Source organism: Leopardus geoffroyi, chromosome A2 (genome assembly GCF_018350155.1).
Source record: "Leopardus geoffroyi isolate Oge1 chromosome A2, O.geoffroyi_Oge1_pat1.0, whole genome shotgun sequence".
Lineage (NCBI taxonomy): Eukaryota > Metazoa > Chordata > Mammalia > Carnivora > Felidae > Leopardus > Leopardus geoffroyi.
Genome location: NC_059331.1, coordinates 82,468,224 through 82,483,840, shown reverse-complemented (window position 1 = coordinate 82,483,840; position 15,617 = coordinate 82,468,224). Strand labels below are relative to the sequence as shown.

General features: G+C 37.5%; 1 protein-coding gene and 1 long non-coding RNA gene across 4 annotated transcripts in view; one reads left to right on the top strand and one right to left on the bottom strand.

Annotated features, from left to right (window-relative positions):
* Positions 1–15,617, bottom strand: part of PTPN12 (protein tyrosine phosphatase non-receptor type 12) — a 105,653-nt gene that overhangs the window by 19,706 nt on the left and 70,330 nt on the right. For both annotated transcript variants that reach the window (XM_045494574.1, XM_045494576.1), the window contains 2 exons: positions 13,449–13,526; positions 13,240–13,338 (listed from right to left, as the gene is read on the bottom strand). In XM_045494574.1, the coding sequence (XP_045350530.1) occupies positions 13,240–13,338; positions 13,449–13,526 (177 nt within the window). The remainder of the gene's footprint in view (positions 1–13,239; positions 13,339–13,448; positions 13,527–15,617) is intronic.
* The window catches only part of LOC123606367, a 154,493-nt gene that overhangs the window by 79,768 nt on the left and 59,108 nt on the right, over positions 1–15,617 (top strand). For both annotated transcript variants that reach the window (XR_006716251.1, XR_006716249.1), the window contains exon 4: positions 13,855–13,923. This is a non-coding gene — a long non-coding RNA (uncharacterized LOC123606367). The remainder of the gene's footprint in view (positions 1–13,854; positions 13,924–15,617) is intronic.

The window sequence follows — 15,617 nt, the reverse complement described above, 5'->3', positions numbered from 1 at the left end:
CCAGAGATATCCTTGTTCTCGCTGGTCACAAGGACCAGTAATATTCATTAACATGGATGTTCCAGAGTCAGTAGTTAGAAGAATCTTAGGTTGTGTTTAGGATTGTGAATAGAAGAGTTCTGAAATTATTATATAAAACACTGCCTTGAATTAGTTTCAGCCTCAAGGAAGTACTTCATTTTTATCCAGCTAGGCATATGTTAATGGGTCGGAAGACAAGAATGATTTTCATTGTTAACCTACATCTCAGATTAATTTTAGAAAAAAAGCCATCTTTATATAAACTATGATTAAGGAACTCTGAAACTGTAATTGCCTTTTTTTTTTTAATCAAAATGTACTTTTACTGGGTTCATCATAGCACCTTTTTTGCCTTTATAACTGTTTCTTGCCAATGAGTTTTTTTGTTGTTTTTTTACTAAGTAGGCCTAACCAAGGAAAACAGAGATCTCCACTTTGCAACAATTTTTAGTGCACTGTGTCCTGATATATAATGAGATGTATCAGAAGAGTTTTATGCATCCTAACTCTGCATCTTACTCTAACCAAAACAACAATTACATCATGAGAATGGATGTTTTCATCCTTAAATTAAAGCCACCTACCATACAAAGCATCTGTTGCAGGGATATCTGCTAAGGCAAAGTAGCCATATAATTTATTGTCCAAATCAGGGCTCGTTAAGAAAGAAGGTGGGGGCACTAGTAATTATTACACCTAGACAAATATTAAAGATACCTCCGACATATTAATTCATATGCTTATAAACATAATCCCATAATAACATTCAATATTTTTGTATCAAAATCTGTAAATATTCACATTAAATAGGTTAAATAAAGGTTAAGGGGGAACCATATGAAACTGCTTCTAACCTACAAAACTCAGCAATTTTTTATAGTACAATGTGAAAGCCTCAAGTCATGCCAACTTAGATTTTGCTTCCAAATGGGTATACTACCAAACCAACACTCTCACTCTCTCTTCCCTTCTCCTTCCCCACAACTTCAGGTTTTCAGAGCATTTTGGATTTTGGAATAGCTCAATATGTGAAATGCACTGAAGAGTAAGCACTGCAGAGGATACAAAAATGTAAACAACATAGTACTTAACTCCAAGAAGTGTATAGTCTAGTAATAATCACCAAATTAAAAAGTAAAGGGGTAATCATAAAACCATAAAGTGATGAAATCAGAGAAAGGAGATGTTATATGAAGGTTTGGATATTAAGAATATAGTTGAGAAATATTAAGAAGTTGAGAATATTAAGGCAGTATGTTGAATGGCCTTAAAGGATAGATAAGATATTGCTACACACAACAGAGTATGGAAGGGAATAGGTGGGAAGGGAACAAGAAGAGAAACAAAGGGCATCTGCAAGCAAATGACAACAAATATGATAAAGGAAAGAAAATGTCATGAAGAATTCCTCATTCTGAATAAATGAGAGAATGGTGGAGCCATTAATAGAAAGGGCCAAAAGAAGAAAAGTAACTTTGGGGGAGGTTAAGACTTTTGAACATGTTGAGTTTCATCTTAAGAAAGAAATGAATGTTGCCAATACAGAAATGCAACTCAAGAGAACCACTGCCTACACAGCATGAACAAATCCTCTCGGTTACTGTACTTCACAATAGGACAATGTTCTTGGATTCCTGTTTTACCTACAATAATGTTTGCTCTACTCCTATCTTCTGAGACTCTTAACTACAGCTTTTGTCCCCACATTTGTCCTAATGTAGATAGCTCTCTTAAGCTGCTTTTATTACCTGAAACAATCACCAACTTAGTGATTCCAACTTTAGAAATAAGGTAATCCATTGGTAATTAGGTTCTAGTGTATCCTTGTTTCAAGAAGAGCTAAAGTTATTAGTTTTTACCTTTTTGACCACCTTCACCCATTTCACTGAAGTAATTTTGTGTCTTATATTTACTACATAACAGCCATGTGAAAGGCCACACAAAAAAAATCAGAACCTAACTATCAAATAATTACAGATATATTATCAGCTGTAAAATCAAATATTAAAACAAGGTGATTTAAAAATAAAAGACATTATATTTGAGGAAAAATTATTAAAAACTCAGTATCACATCTAAAATGTACACCACAACAGGGGCACCTGGGTGGCTCAGTCAGCTGAGCGTCTGACTTCAGGTCAGGTCATGATCTCATGATTCGTGAGTTCGAGCCCCGTGTTGGGCTCTGGGCTGACAGCTCAGAGCCTGGAGCCTGCTTCAGATTCTGTGTCTCCTTTTCTCTCTGCCCCTCCCCTGCTCACTCTCTGTCTCTCCCTCTCTCTCAAAAATAAACATATAAAAAAATTTTTTTTAAATGTACAACACAACAGAAGGACCATAACACAAACTATTGCTATTACTCAATCATCCTAGAATTGAAAAACCTGGTGTAGATAACTGGTCTTTTATATACAAGATAAAAAACCATGCAAGCATATCTTACAGATGTTTGCTTATTTATGTATTTCTAAATTCCAAATCAGTAGGCTACTCCATTCTAGAATGAATTTTCGCTTTGGATCTCTTACTCCGGAAAGTCATCTTAGTTGTAAACACCTCTAACAAATAACATTTTTTAATGTTTATTTATTTTTGAGAGAGAGAACGTGAGCAGGGGAGGGGCAGAGAGACGGAAACACAGAATCTGAAGCAGGCTCCAGGCTCTGAGCTGTCAGCACAGAGCCCGACACCGGGCTGGAACTCATGAACTGCAAGATCATGACCTGAGTGAAAGTCGGCTGAGTAACCTAATGAGCCACCCAGGCGCCCCACAAATATCATTTATTATAGAGTCTTATATTGTTGGTCAGCATTCCAACCAAAATTTCTATGAAAATAATTCTAGAACATACAATTTGAGAGTTTTTTGTTTTTTAACTTCGCCTCTAAATTGTCGGAGAAATAATAAACAGATTTATAAATGTTTCTCAGAGCACAGGTTCAGAGAGGTAAGGAAAATATTTCAAATCATTTTATTCAACCATACAGTTCTGAAATAATTTTCCCTGGTTTTTTACATTCCACATTTTTTCTAAATGGCATTTATGGTTTCCAACCACATATAAAACTGCTATAAAAACAAGTCACCCAGATTCCACAATACCTAGAAAGCAAGATTTCTTAAGAGGACAAGATAAATTACACAGAATGATAAGCTGTCTTTCTTCTATCCATTCCTCCTTCCACTTTTTAAATCCATTCACCCATTAAGTTATATAGTTAATACAGTATTAGTCACTACCTTTGGCAAAGTATTTTTTCTCACCAAATACAGCTTCCTCAGAATGGATTCTATAGAGAATGATTTTTCCTTTTTACAGAATAGAAATTGCCATCTTGCCCAAAAGGTAAATCCAGCAGTGGCCGTGTCAGCTTTAAAATGCAAGGACATAATCTAACATTTTAAGTTCAGTTAGGAAACATTTAGTGGGTGTCTCCTATGTATCAATCAATGCTATGAGAAAGTAGGTTTGAAATAACCATTAATCTGCTATTAGGTGATATTTCATCTCATCCCATACAATGTATGATCCTTCTTGTATTCCTTAGCTATTTATAAACCTCTGAGCCATTAGACAGAAACAATCTATAACAAAATTAAATCCTAGTGTGAAGTTCAGACTAATAAAATGAAAGTTTAATTTATGAAAGAAAACCTAAAAAAAAAATCAAGATAATAAGAAAACAGAGATGAGAGAGCAATGCAATATTTACCACATATCAGTTTCTGGAGATTACTTAAATATACTTAAAAGCTTTAAATATATAACACTGAATATTGCATTAAAAATATTTTTGAGCAAAGGCAACAACAACAACAAAAAACAAGTGGGACTACATCAAACTAAAAAGCTTCCACACAGCAAAGGAAACCATCAACAAAATGAAAAGGCAATCTATGAAATAAGAGAAAATATTTGCAAATCATATATTTGATAAGGTGTTGATATCCAGAATATATATGGAATTCACACAACTGAATAGCAAAAAAAAAAAAAAAAAAAAAACTGATTATAAATGGCAGAGGACCTGAATAGACATTTCTTTAAAGAAGACATACACATGGCCATCAGGAATATGTGAAAAAATACTCAACCATCACTAATCATTAGAAAAATGCAAATCAGAACCACAATGAGACCTCACACCTATTAGAATGGCTAGCATCAAAAAAACAGAAATAATAAGTGTTGGAGAGGATGTGGAGAAAAGGAAACCCTTGTGTATAGTTGGTGGGAATGCAAATTGATGCAACCATTATGGAAACAATATGGAAGTTCCTAAAAAATTAAAAATAGAAATAACAATCCAGTAATCCCGTTTCTCGGTATTTATCCAAAGGAAGTGAAAACACAAACTCAAAAAGATATATGCACCCCCATGTTCACTGCAGCCTTATTTATGATAGTCAAGACATGAAAGCAACCCAAATGTCCATCGATGGAAGAATGGATAAAGAAAATGTGGTATATGCACATGATGGAATATCATTTAGCCATAAAAAAAGGAGGAACTCTTGCCATTTGCAACAACGTGGATGGATTTTGAGGACATTATACTAAGTGAAATAAGTCAGAGAAAGACAAATACTATATAATCTCACTTACATGTGAAATCTAAAAACAAAAAACTGAATTCATATACAGAGAACAGATTGGTGCTTGCCAGAGGTGGGTGAAATGGGTAAAGGAAGTCAAATGGCCGAGGTCAAACTATGCAAACTGCCAATTGTAAAATTAAAAAGTCAGGGGATGTAACGTACAGCATGGTGACTAAATAATACTATATTGCATATTTCAAAGTTTGTAAGAGAGTAAATCTTAAAAGTTCTCATCACAAGAAAAAAAATTGTACCTATGTATGGTAATGGATGTTAAACTAGACTTATTGTGGTGATCATTTCACAATATATACAAATATCAAATCACCACACTGAACACCTAAAACCAATATAATGTTATATGCCAATTATATCTCAATAAAAAATTAAAATAAGAATTTTCTATACATTTAAAAAATGTAATAGAATATTTTTCACTTGTATATACTAAGGAAATGGTAGTCTAAAGCATCCATATTTCAGAAGTATCAAAACTTTAACTTTAAAATTAAATCTTGCATTTTTTTTTTTTTTTTTTTAATTTTCTTTTTTCAACGTTTATTTATTTTTGGGGGGACAGAGAGAGACAGAGCATGAACGGGGGAGGGGCAGAGAGAGAGGGAGACACAGAATCGGAAACAGGCTCCAGGCTCCGAGCCACCCGCCCAGAGCCCGACGCGGGGCTCGAACTCACGGACCGCGAGATCGTGACCTGGCTGAAGTCGGGCGCTTAACCGACTGCGCCACCCAGGCGCCCCTAAATCTTGCATTTATAAAAACAAATATTTTCCCATTACAGTTTAAAGAAAAAAAAAGCATAGCCTATTTAGCTTTCTGAAGCATTAACTGAATCTCAATTTAAATATTATACATAGTAATATATAAACATTCTATTCTGTATTAGAAAATATTTGACTATATTCAGTACAGATTATAACAGCCTTTAATTAAACCAAGGGGGAAAAAGAGATGGCCATGTATAAGGCCTAGTTGCACAATGATTCCTAGGTTAATACAGGAAATAAAAATGAGGTCACATACATTAATCTTAAAAATTTACATTATCATTTGGCTAATAAAGGAAATACATAGCCCTAAAGCTCATGGATAATCCATATTGTCAAAATAATCAATACTATATTATTTTAAGACATTGAGACCAGCATTTGGTAACAAATCTCTCACATGTAAAACCAAGAAATTTAAACAAATAGTCTGGGAAAGTGCCAAAAATAATGTGCAAAAGAAAAGGAAAATAAAGGTAATAAATTTTGCGCCTCATTTTACTTCAGTTCTCGAGGCTAAGTTCAATTTATCATGTGATAGCTATGTTAGTTTCAGTGATAAAAACGTAAAGAAATTTTATTTAAAAAAATAGCACAATACCTTCAAGGACAAGGACATTATGTACATACAGCAAAAAAAAAGACCTAATTAGAAAACAGAGGCAGACATGAGAACACTATGAGAATACAGTATTTTTGTCAGGTCAAAAGTTTGAATATCCAGTAAGATCTTTTAAAGCTAAAATGGGAAGATGGTGGCGTAGGAGGACGCTGGGCTCACTGCGTCCTGCTGATCACTTAGATTCCACCCACACCTGCCTAAATAACCCAGAAAATCGCCAGAAAACTAGCAGAATGGATTCTCCAGAGCCAAGCGAAGACGAGAGGTCCACGGAAGAGGGTAGGAAGGGCGGAGAGGCGGTGTGTGCTACACGGACTGACAGGAGGGAGCCAAGGCAGAGGGGTGGCCCACCAGCCAAGCAGAGGCCCCGAGTCTGGCTTGCAAAAGCAGAGGGGCCGGACAGAGTGTGTTCTGACAGCGAGTGGGACTTAACATCTGGAAGGTTAAACAGCTCTGCTCAGAGAGCAGGAGGGCTGGAGGACAACGGGAGGGAGAGTTGTTGAGCGCCGGACAGAGCTCAGCTTGGCAGGGAACAAAGGCGCTTGCCAGGTGCCATCCTCCTCGCCCATCCCCCAGCTAAAATCCCAAAGGGAACCAGTTCCCGTCACGGAACTTGCTTGCACAGCGCAAACACCCAAAGCTGTGCTTATGCGGAACCACCCCTCCAGCGGGTCTGAATCATTCCCGGTGCCGCAGGGCCGCTCCTGAAGCGGATCTCCGAAGGAAAAGCGAGCTGAGCCTGCCCCTCCTGCCCCTGTGCACCTTGCCGATCCACCCCAGCTAATACGCCAGATCCCCAGCACCACAAGCCTGGCAGTGTGCAAGTAGCCCAGATGGGCCACACCACCCCACAGTGAATCCCACCCCTAGGAGAGGGGAAGAGAAGGTACCCACCAGTCTGACTATGGACCCAGCAGTGGGCTGGGGGCAGACATCAGGTCTGACTGCGGCCCCGCCCACCAACTCAAGTTATTCAAGACAGCACAGGGGAAGTGCCCGGCAGTTCCTCACCACTCCAGGGACTATCCAAAATGACAAAACAGAAGAATTCCCCTCAAAAAAACCTCCAGGAAATAACGACAGCTAACGAACTGATCAAAAACGATTTAAACAATACAACAGAAAGTGAATTTAGAATAATAGTCATAAAATTAATCGCTGGGCTTCAAAACAGTATAGAGGACAGCAGAGAATCTATTGCTACAGAGATCAAGGGACTAAGGAACAGCCAGGAGGAGCTAAAAAATGCTATTAATGAGCTGCAAAATAAAATGGAGATGACCACAGCTCGGATTGAAGAGGCAGAGGAGAGAATAGGTGAACTAGAAGATAAAATTATGGAAAAAGAAGAAGCTGAGAAAAAGAGAGATAAAAAAATCCAGGAGTATGAGGGGAAAATTAGAGAACTAAGTGATGCACTAAAGAGAAATAATCTACGTATAATTGGTATTCAGGAGGAGGAAGAGAGAGGGAAAGGTGCTGAAGGTATACTTGAAGAAATAATAGCTGACAACTTCCCTGATCTGGGGAAGGAAAAAGTCATTGAAATCCAAGAGGCACAGAGAACTCCCTTCAGACGTAAATTGAATCAATCTTCTGTACGACATATCATAGTGAAACTGGCAAAATACAAGGATAAAGAAAAATTCTGAAAGCAGCTAGGGATAAACGTGCTCTAACATATAAAGGGAGACCGATAAGACTCGTGACCGATCTCTCTACTTGAAACTTGGCAGGCCAGAAAGGAATGGCAGGAGATCTTCAATGTGATGAACAGAAAAAATATGCAGCCGAGAATCCTCTATCCAGCAAATCTGTCATTTAGAATAGGAGACATGAACGTCTTCCCAAACAAACCAAAACTGAAGGATTCATCACCACTAACCCAGCCCTATAAGAGATCCTAAGGGGGATCCTGTGAAACAAAGTACCAGAGACATTGCTACAAGCATGAAACCTACAGACATCACAATGACTCTAAACCCATATCTTTCTATAATAACACTGAATGTAAATGGACTAAACGTGCCAACCAAAAGATACAGGGTATCAGAATGGATAAAAAAACAAGACCCATCTATTTGCTGTCTACAAGAGACTCATTTTAGACCTGAGGACACTTTCAGATTGAAAGTGAGGGGATGGAGAACTATTTATCATGCTACTGGAAGTCAAAAGAGAGCTGTAGTAGCCATACTTAGACAAACTAGACTTTAAATTAAAGGCTGTAACAAGAGATAAAGAAGGGCATTATATAATAATTACAGGGTCTACCCATCAAGAAGAAATAACAATTATAAATGTCTATGCGCCGAATACAGGACACCCAAATATATAAAACAATTACTCACAAACATAAGCAACCTTATTGACAAGAATGTGCTAATTGCAGGGGACTTTAATACCCCACTTACAACAATGGATAGATCATCTAGACACATTGTCAATAAAGAAACAAGGGCCCTGAAAGATACATTGGATCAGATGGACTTGACAGATATATTTAGAACTCTGCATCCAAAAGCAACAGAATATACTTTCTTCTCGAGTGCACATGGAACGTTCTCCAAAATAGATCACATACTGGGTCACAAAACAGCCCTTCATAAGTATACAAGAATTGAGATCATACCATGCATACTTTCGGACCACAATGCAATGAAGCTTGAAATCAACCACAGGAAAAAGTCTGGAAAACCTCCAAAAGCATGGAGGTTAAAGAACACCCTACTAAAGAATTAATGGGTCAACGAGACAATTAGAGAAGAAATTAAAAAATATGTGGAAACAAACAAAAATGAAAATACAACAATCCAAACGCTTTGGGACGCGGCAAAGGCAGTCCTGAGAGGAAAATACATTGCAATCCAGGCCTATCTCAAGAAACAAGAAAAATCCCAAATACAAAATCTAACAGCACACCTAAAGGAAATAGAAGCAGAGCAGCAAAGACACCCCAAACCCAGCAGAAGAAGAGAAATAATAAAGATCAGAGCAGAAATAAACAATATAGAATCTAAAAAAACTGTAGAGCAGATCAATGAAGCCAAGAGTTGGTTTTTTGAAAAAATAAATAAAATTGATAAACCTGTAGCCAGGCTTCTCAAAAAGAAAAGGGAGATGACCCAAATAGATAAAATCATGAATGAAAATGGAATTATTACACCCAATCCCTCAGAAATACAAGCAATTATCAGGAAATACTATGAAAAATTATATGCCAACAAACTGGACAACCTGGAAGAAATGGACAAATTCCTAAACACCCACACACTTCCAAAACTCAAACAGGAGGGAACAGAAAGCTTGAACAGACCCATAACCAGCGAAGAAATTGAATCAGTTATCAAAAATCTCCCAATAAGAGTCCAGGACCAGATGGCTTCCCTGGGGAATTCTACCAGACATTTAAAGCAGAGATAATACCTATCCTTCTCAAGCTATTCCAAAAAATAGAAAGGGAAGGAAAACTTCCAGACTCATTCTATGAAGCCAATATTACTTTGATTCCTAAACCCGACAGAGACCCAGTAAAAAAAAGAGAACTACAGGCCAATATCCCTGATGAATATGGATGCAAAAATTCTCAATAAGATACTAGCAAATCAAATTCAACAGCATATAAAAAGAATTATTCACCATGATCAAGTGGGATTCATTCCTGGGATGCAGGGCTGGTTCAACATTCGCAAATCAATCAACGTGATACATCACATTAATAAAAGAAAAGATAACCATATGATCCTGTCAATCGATACAGAAAAAGCATTTAACAAAATTCAGCATCCTTTCTTAATAAAAACCCTCGAGAAAGTCGGGACAGAAGGAACATACTTAAACATTATAAAAGCCATTTATGAAAAGCCCACAGCTAATATCATCCTCAATGGGGAAAAACTGAGAGCTTTCCCCCTGAGATCAGGAACATGACAGGGATGTCCACTCTCGCCGCTGTTGTTTTAACATAGTGTTGGAAGTGCTAGCATCAGCAATCAGACAACAAAAGGAAATCAAAGGCATCAAAATTGGCAAAGATGAAGTCAAGCTTTCACTTTTTGCAGATGACATGATAATATACATGGAGAACCCAACAGACTCCACCAAAAGTCTGCTAGAACTGATACATGAATTCAGAAAAGTTGCAGGATACAAAATCAATGTACAGAAATCAGTTGCATTCTTATACACTAATAATGAAGCAACAGAAAGACAAATAAAGAAACTGATCCCATTCACAGTTGCACCAAGAAGCATAAAATACCTAGGAATATCTAACCAAAGATGTAAAAGATCTGTATGCTGAAAACTATAGAAAGCTTATGAAGGAAATTAAAGAAGATATAAAGAAATGGAAAAACATTCCGTGCTCATGGGTTGGAAGAATAAATATTGTTAAAATATCAATACTACCCAAAGCTATCTACACATTCAATGCAATCCCAATCAAAATTGAAGCTAGAACAAGGAATCCTAAAATTCATATGGAACCACAAAAGGTCCCAAATAGCCAAAGTAATTTTGAAGAAGAAGACCAAAGCAGGAGGCATCACAAGCCCAGACTTTAGCCTCTACTACAAAGCTGTAATCATCAAGACAGCATGGTATTGGCACAAAAACAGACACATAGACCAATGGAATAGAATAGAAACCCCAGAACTAAACCCACAAAAGTATGGCCAACTAATCTTTGACAGAGCAGGAAAGAACATCCAGTGGAAAAAAGACAGTCTCTTTAACAAATGGTGCTGGGAGAACTGGACAGCAACATGCAGAAAAATGAAACTAGACCACTTTCTTACACCATTCACAAAAATAAACTCAAAATGGATAAAGGATCTGAATGTGAGACAGGAAACCATCAAAACCCTAGAGGAGAAAGCAGGAAAAGACCTCTGTGACCTCAGCCGCAGTAATTTCTTACTTGACACATCCCCAAAGGCAAGGGAATTAAAAGCAAAAATGAACTATTGGGACCTCATGAAGATAAAAAGCTTCTGTACAGCAAAGGAAACAACCAACAAAACAAACTAAAGGCAACCAACGGAATGGGAAAAGATATTTGCAAATGACATATCGGACAAAGGGCTAGTATCCAAAATCTGTAAAGAGCTCACCAAACTCCACACCCGAAAAACAAATAATCCAGTGAAGAAATGGGCAGAAAACATGAATAGACACTTCTCTAAAGAAGACATCCGGATGGCCAACAGGCACATGAAAAGATGCTCAACATCGCTCCTCATCAGGGAAATACAAATCAAAACCACACTCAGATATCACCTCACGCCAGTCAGAGTGACCAAAATGAACAAATCAGGAGACTATAGATGCTGGCGAGGATGTGGAGAAATGGGAACCCTCTTGCACTGTTGGTGGGAATGCAAACTGGTGCAGCCACTCTGGAAAACAGTGTGGAGGTTCCTCAAAAAATTAAAACTAGACCTACCCTATGACCCAGTAGTAGCACTGCTAGGAATTTACCCAAGGGATACAGGAGTACTGATGCATAGGGGCACTTGTACCCCAATGTTTATAGCAGCAGTCTCAACAATAGCCAAATTGTGGAAAAAGCCTAAATGTCCATCAACTGATGAATGGATAAAGAAATTGTGGTTTATATACACAATGGAGTACTACGTGGCAATGAGAAAGAACAAAATATGGCCCTTTGTAGCAACGTAGATGGAACTGGAGAGTGTGAGGCTAGGTGAAATAAGCCATACAGAGAAAGACAGATACCATATGTTTTCACTCTTATGTGGATCCTGAAAAACTTAACAGAATCCCATGGGGGAGGGGAAGGGAAAAAAAAAATGTTAGAGTGGAAGAGAGCCAAAGCATAAGAGACTCTTAAAAACGGAGAACAAACTGAGGGTTGATCGGGGGGTGGCAGGGAGGGAAGGGTAGGTGATGGGCATTGAAGAGGGCATCTTTTGGGATGAGCACTGGGTGTTGTATGGAAAGCAACTTGACAATAAATTTCATATATTAGAAAAATAAAAATATCGCTTCTCGGCCTTTTGGCTAAGATCAAGTGTAGAAAAATAAAAATTAAAAATTAAAAAAAATAAAAAAATAATAAAACTTTAATATTTAGGTTAAAAAAAAAAAGCTAAAATGACATCGAACTAATAAACACACGCCAAAAAGGGACTTAATTGTAGCACTCCAATTCTACTTCATTAAAAAGCCTGTACATTGGGGCGCCTGGGTGGCGCAGTCGGTTAAGCGTCCGACTTCAGCCAGGTCACGATCTCGCAGTCCGTGAGTTCGAGCCCCGCGTCAGGCTCTGGGCTGATGGCTCAGAGCCTGGAGCCTGTTTCCGATTCTGTGTCTCCCTCTCTCTCTGCCCCTCCCCCGTTCATGCTCTGTCTCTCTCTGTCCCAAAAATAAATAAATGTTGAAAAAAAAAAAATTTTTAAAAAGCCTGTACAAAATTAACTATAAAACTATTTATTATGACCAAGAACAAAATACAATTCATGTAGAATCAACTTGTAATTACTTAGGTGGGGGTAGAAAAGGAGAACAATAGTTAATTTAAAAATTTTTTTATTTTTATTTTTTAGAGCATGAGTGGGAGAGAGGGGCAGAGGGAAAGAGAGAAGGACAGAGGGAGAGAGCAACCGAGAGAGAGACAGAGAGAGACAGACAGACAGACACTGAGGTTCTTACGTAGTCTCCATGCTCAGTGCAGAACCTGACATAGGGCTTGATTCCACAACCCTGGGATCATGACCTGAGCCAAAATCAAGAGTCGGACATGCAAGTGACTGAGCCACCCAGGTGCCCCTAGTTAACTTTTTAAAAGTAATTTATACTTGAAACAGTAATGATTTTTGATATAAGATCAACTTTCCTAGCTATATTCTACGGAAAATTATTTAGCTGGTTATGGAGTCCATAAATATCCATTACAATAGAGAGATTCAAATAGGAAGAAGGAAAGGAGTTAACAAAAAAATAAAAATAATTGTCATGGATATTATGTTAGATAAAACACAAGATGACAATTAAAAAGCTAAACATTACATCTTGGTTAAAAAGTAAAAGTTTTGGGGCACCTGGATGGCTCAGTCCGTACAGCATGCAACTCTTGATCTCGGAGTTAAGTTTGAGCCTATGTTGGGTGTAGAGATTACTTTAAAAAAAAAAAAGGCTTAAAAATATAAAGAAAAGTTTTCTAAATTTAATAGGCCAAGAACACCTACCACTCCATCAGCAATTTTCTGGGCTCCATGAATTTCATACAGTTGTAGCTGTTTTTCAAACAGTTGGGCAATTGCTCTGTGAACAAGCTCATACTGCTCCTATTATGGAGATGAAATGTTAAACAAGGGAAAAGATGTTAAAAAACAAAAAACAAAACAAGAAGACATTTATAAAAATACAGTTTATAAAGTAAAACAAAAAACTATACCTTAGTTTGTACTGCAGAATGCCTCTGTGTTCTCATTTCTTGTATTAAATTAAATACATTGAATTCCTCTGGTATTTTCTGAAACAAAGAATTTAATACATCAACTCTCTTTCATATAGACCTTCAACTTTTCAAACACACCTTATATACATGCTGGATGAGGGAAAACATGTACTGAGAACTACCTACCATCCTTCAGACACTCTTCTTGGCATTGTGGATACAAAGCTAATCTTGACCCTCGGCAGTCAAGCTGGTGAGATATGTGAACAAATAAATATCCACCAAGGCAAAATCACAGTTCAGTGGGAATAAAAATGCTGTAACTAACTCTGATTGGTGTGTGGAATGAAAAGTGAAGGAAATCTACATAAGCACAGCAGATTAAATATATACTCTATTTCAGGAATTGAGAAGCTTGATGTGGAGATAGCCTAAAAGTGAAAGAAGGAGAAGTATTCAAGGAGGAAAGAAGGTAAGGCTACCTGGGATCAGACTGTAAACATAATAAAATTTGAACTCATTCTACAGGCCACTGTTCCCTGTGCTGGCTACATAAGGACCAGCTAAGAAATTTGGTAAAAATACAGATCCCTCAGCTGTGTCTCTGGAGACTGTGAAATATCCCAGACAATTCTTGGTACACCTGGAATTAGAACTACTATAATAGGTAGCACAGACATGAGGAGATTTGATATACAGTCTACTTTTGCAGTATGGAGGCCAAGAGTCTGAAAAGGGGACAAACTGGTAGGAGTTTACTGAACGAGTTTTAAAAAAGCAGATTTGAGGCACATTTCTGAGGTAGAACTATTAGAACTTGGTAATCACCAAGAATATTTTGAAGTGATAAGGAAAAAGAATTAAAAATGATTCCCAGGCATGGGGCGCCTGAGTGGCTCAGTTGGTTAAGCATCTGACTTCAGCTCAGGCCATGATCTCACAGTTCCTGGGTTCAAGCCCTGCGTCGGGCTCTGAGCTGACAGCCCAAACCCTGGAACCTGCTTCAGATTCTGTGTCTCCCTCTCTCTCTGCCCCACTTACACTCTGTCTCTCAAAAATGAATAAACATTAAAAAAAAAACAAAACAAAAAAAAAAAGATTCCCAGGCTTACTGCTTGAGAGTCTTTATATAACATCAGTAGATTTTTACATCAAGTCCTAACCTAAGACAGAAGATTTACCCTATGTTAAACCAAACACAGTCAAATGAGGACTATGTTCAAAATACACAACTTTTGAGATGACCAGTTATTTATTTTGCTTACTGGCATTTATCTATATGCCTGTTTCCATCTCAATTTTAATCTTTCACTTTTATGTTAAAATGGGTTAGAATCCTAGTTAAATTTTGTTCATTTAAAAATCTTCATTTCGACTATCAGGAGATGATTACAATTTTTGAGGAATACAAAAATAAAATTTAATCCTAGACAGCTTTTGAGGAAAATTTAAAATTTAAATATTCCCTAAGCAAGAGTTTAAAATGGAAAGAAGGCGGCAGGAGGAAAAAGAGATAGAGGGCAGAAAGAAGGAAAAAAAACCCTAAATATTTTATTAATCCTATTTTATACAAGATACAGATTGAAATATTCACAGAAACATACTATAAAGCTATAAAGGGGGGTGCCTGGCTGGCTCAATCAGTGGAGTATGTGACTCTTGATCTCAAAGTTGTGAGTTCAAGCCCCATGTTGGGTATATGGATTACCTAAAATATAACATTAAAAAAAAATTGGGGGGGAGCCTGGCTTAGTTGATGGAACATACAACTCTTGATCTTGGGGTTCTAAGTTCAAGCCCCATGTTGGGTACAGCATTTACTTAAAAAAACAATACAAAAAAATTTTTTTAACATTTATTTATTTTTGAGAGACAGAGACCGAGAACCAGCAGGGGAGGAGCAGGTGGGGAGAGAGAGAGAGAGAGAGAGAGAGATAGAGAGAGAGAGAGAGAGAGAGCAAGAATCTAAAGCAGGCTTCAGGCTCTGAGCTGTCAGCAGAGCCCGACACAGGGCTTGAACCCATGAACCATGAGATCCTGACCTGAGCCAAAGTTGGAGGCTTAACTGACTGAGCCACCCAGGTAGGCTCCCAAAAATAAATAATTTTTTAAAAAGCTATAAAGAATTAAAAACCTCTCCCTAATGCATAGAAAACGAACATACTA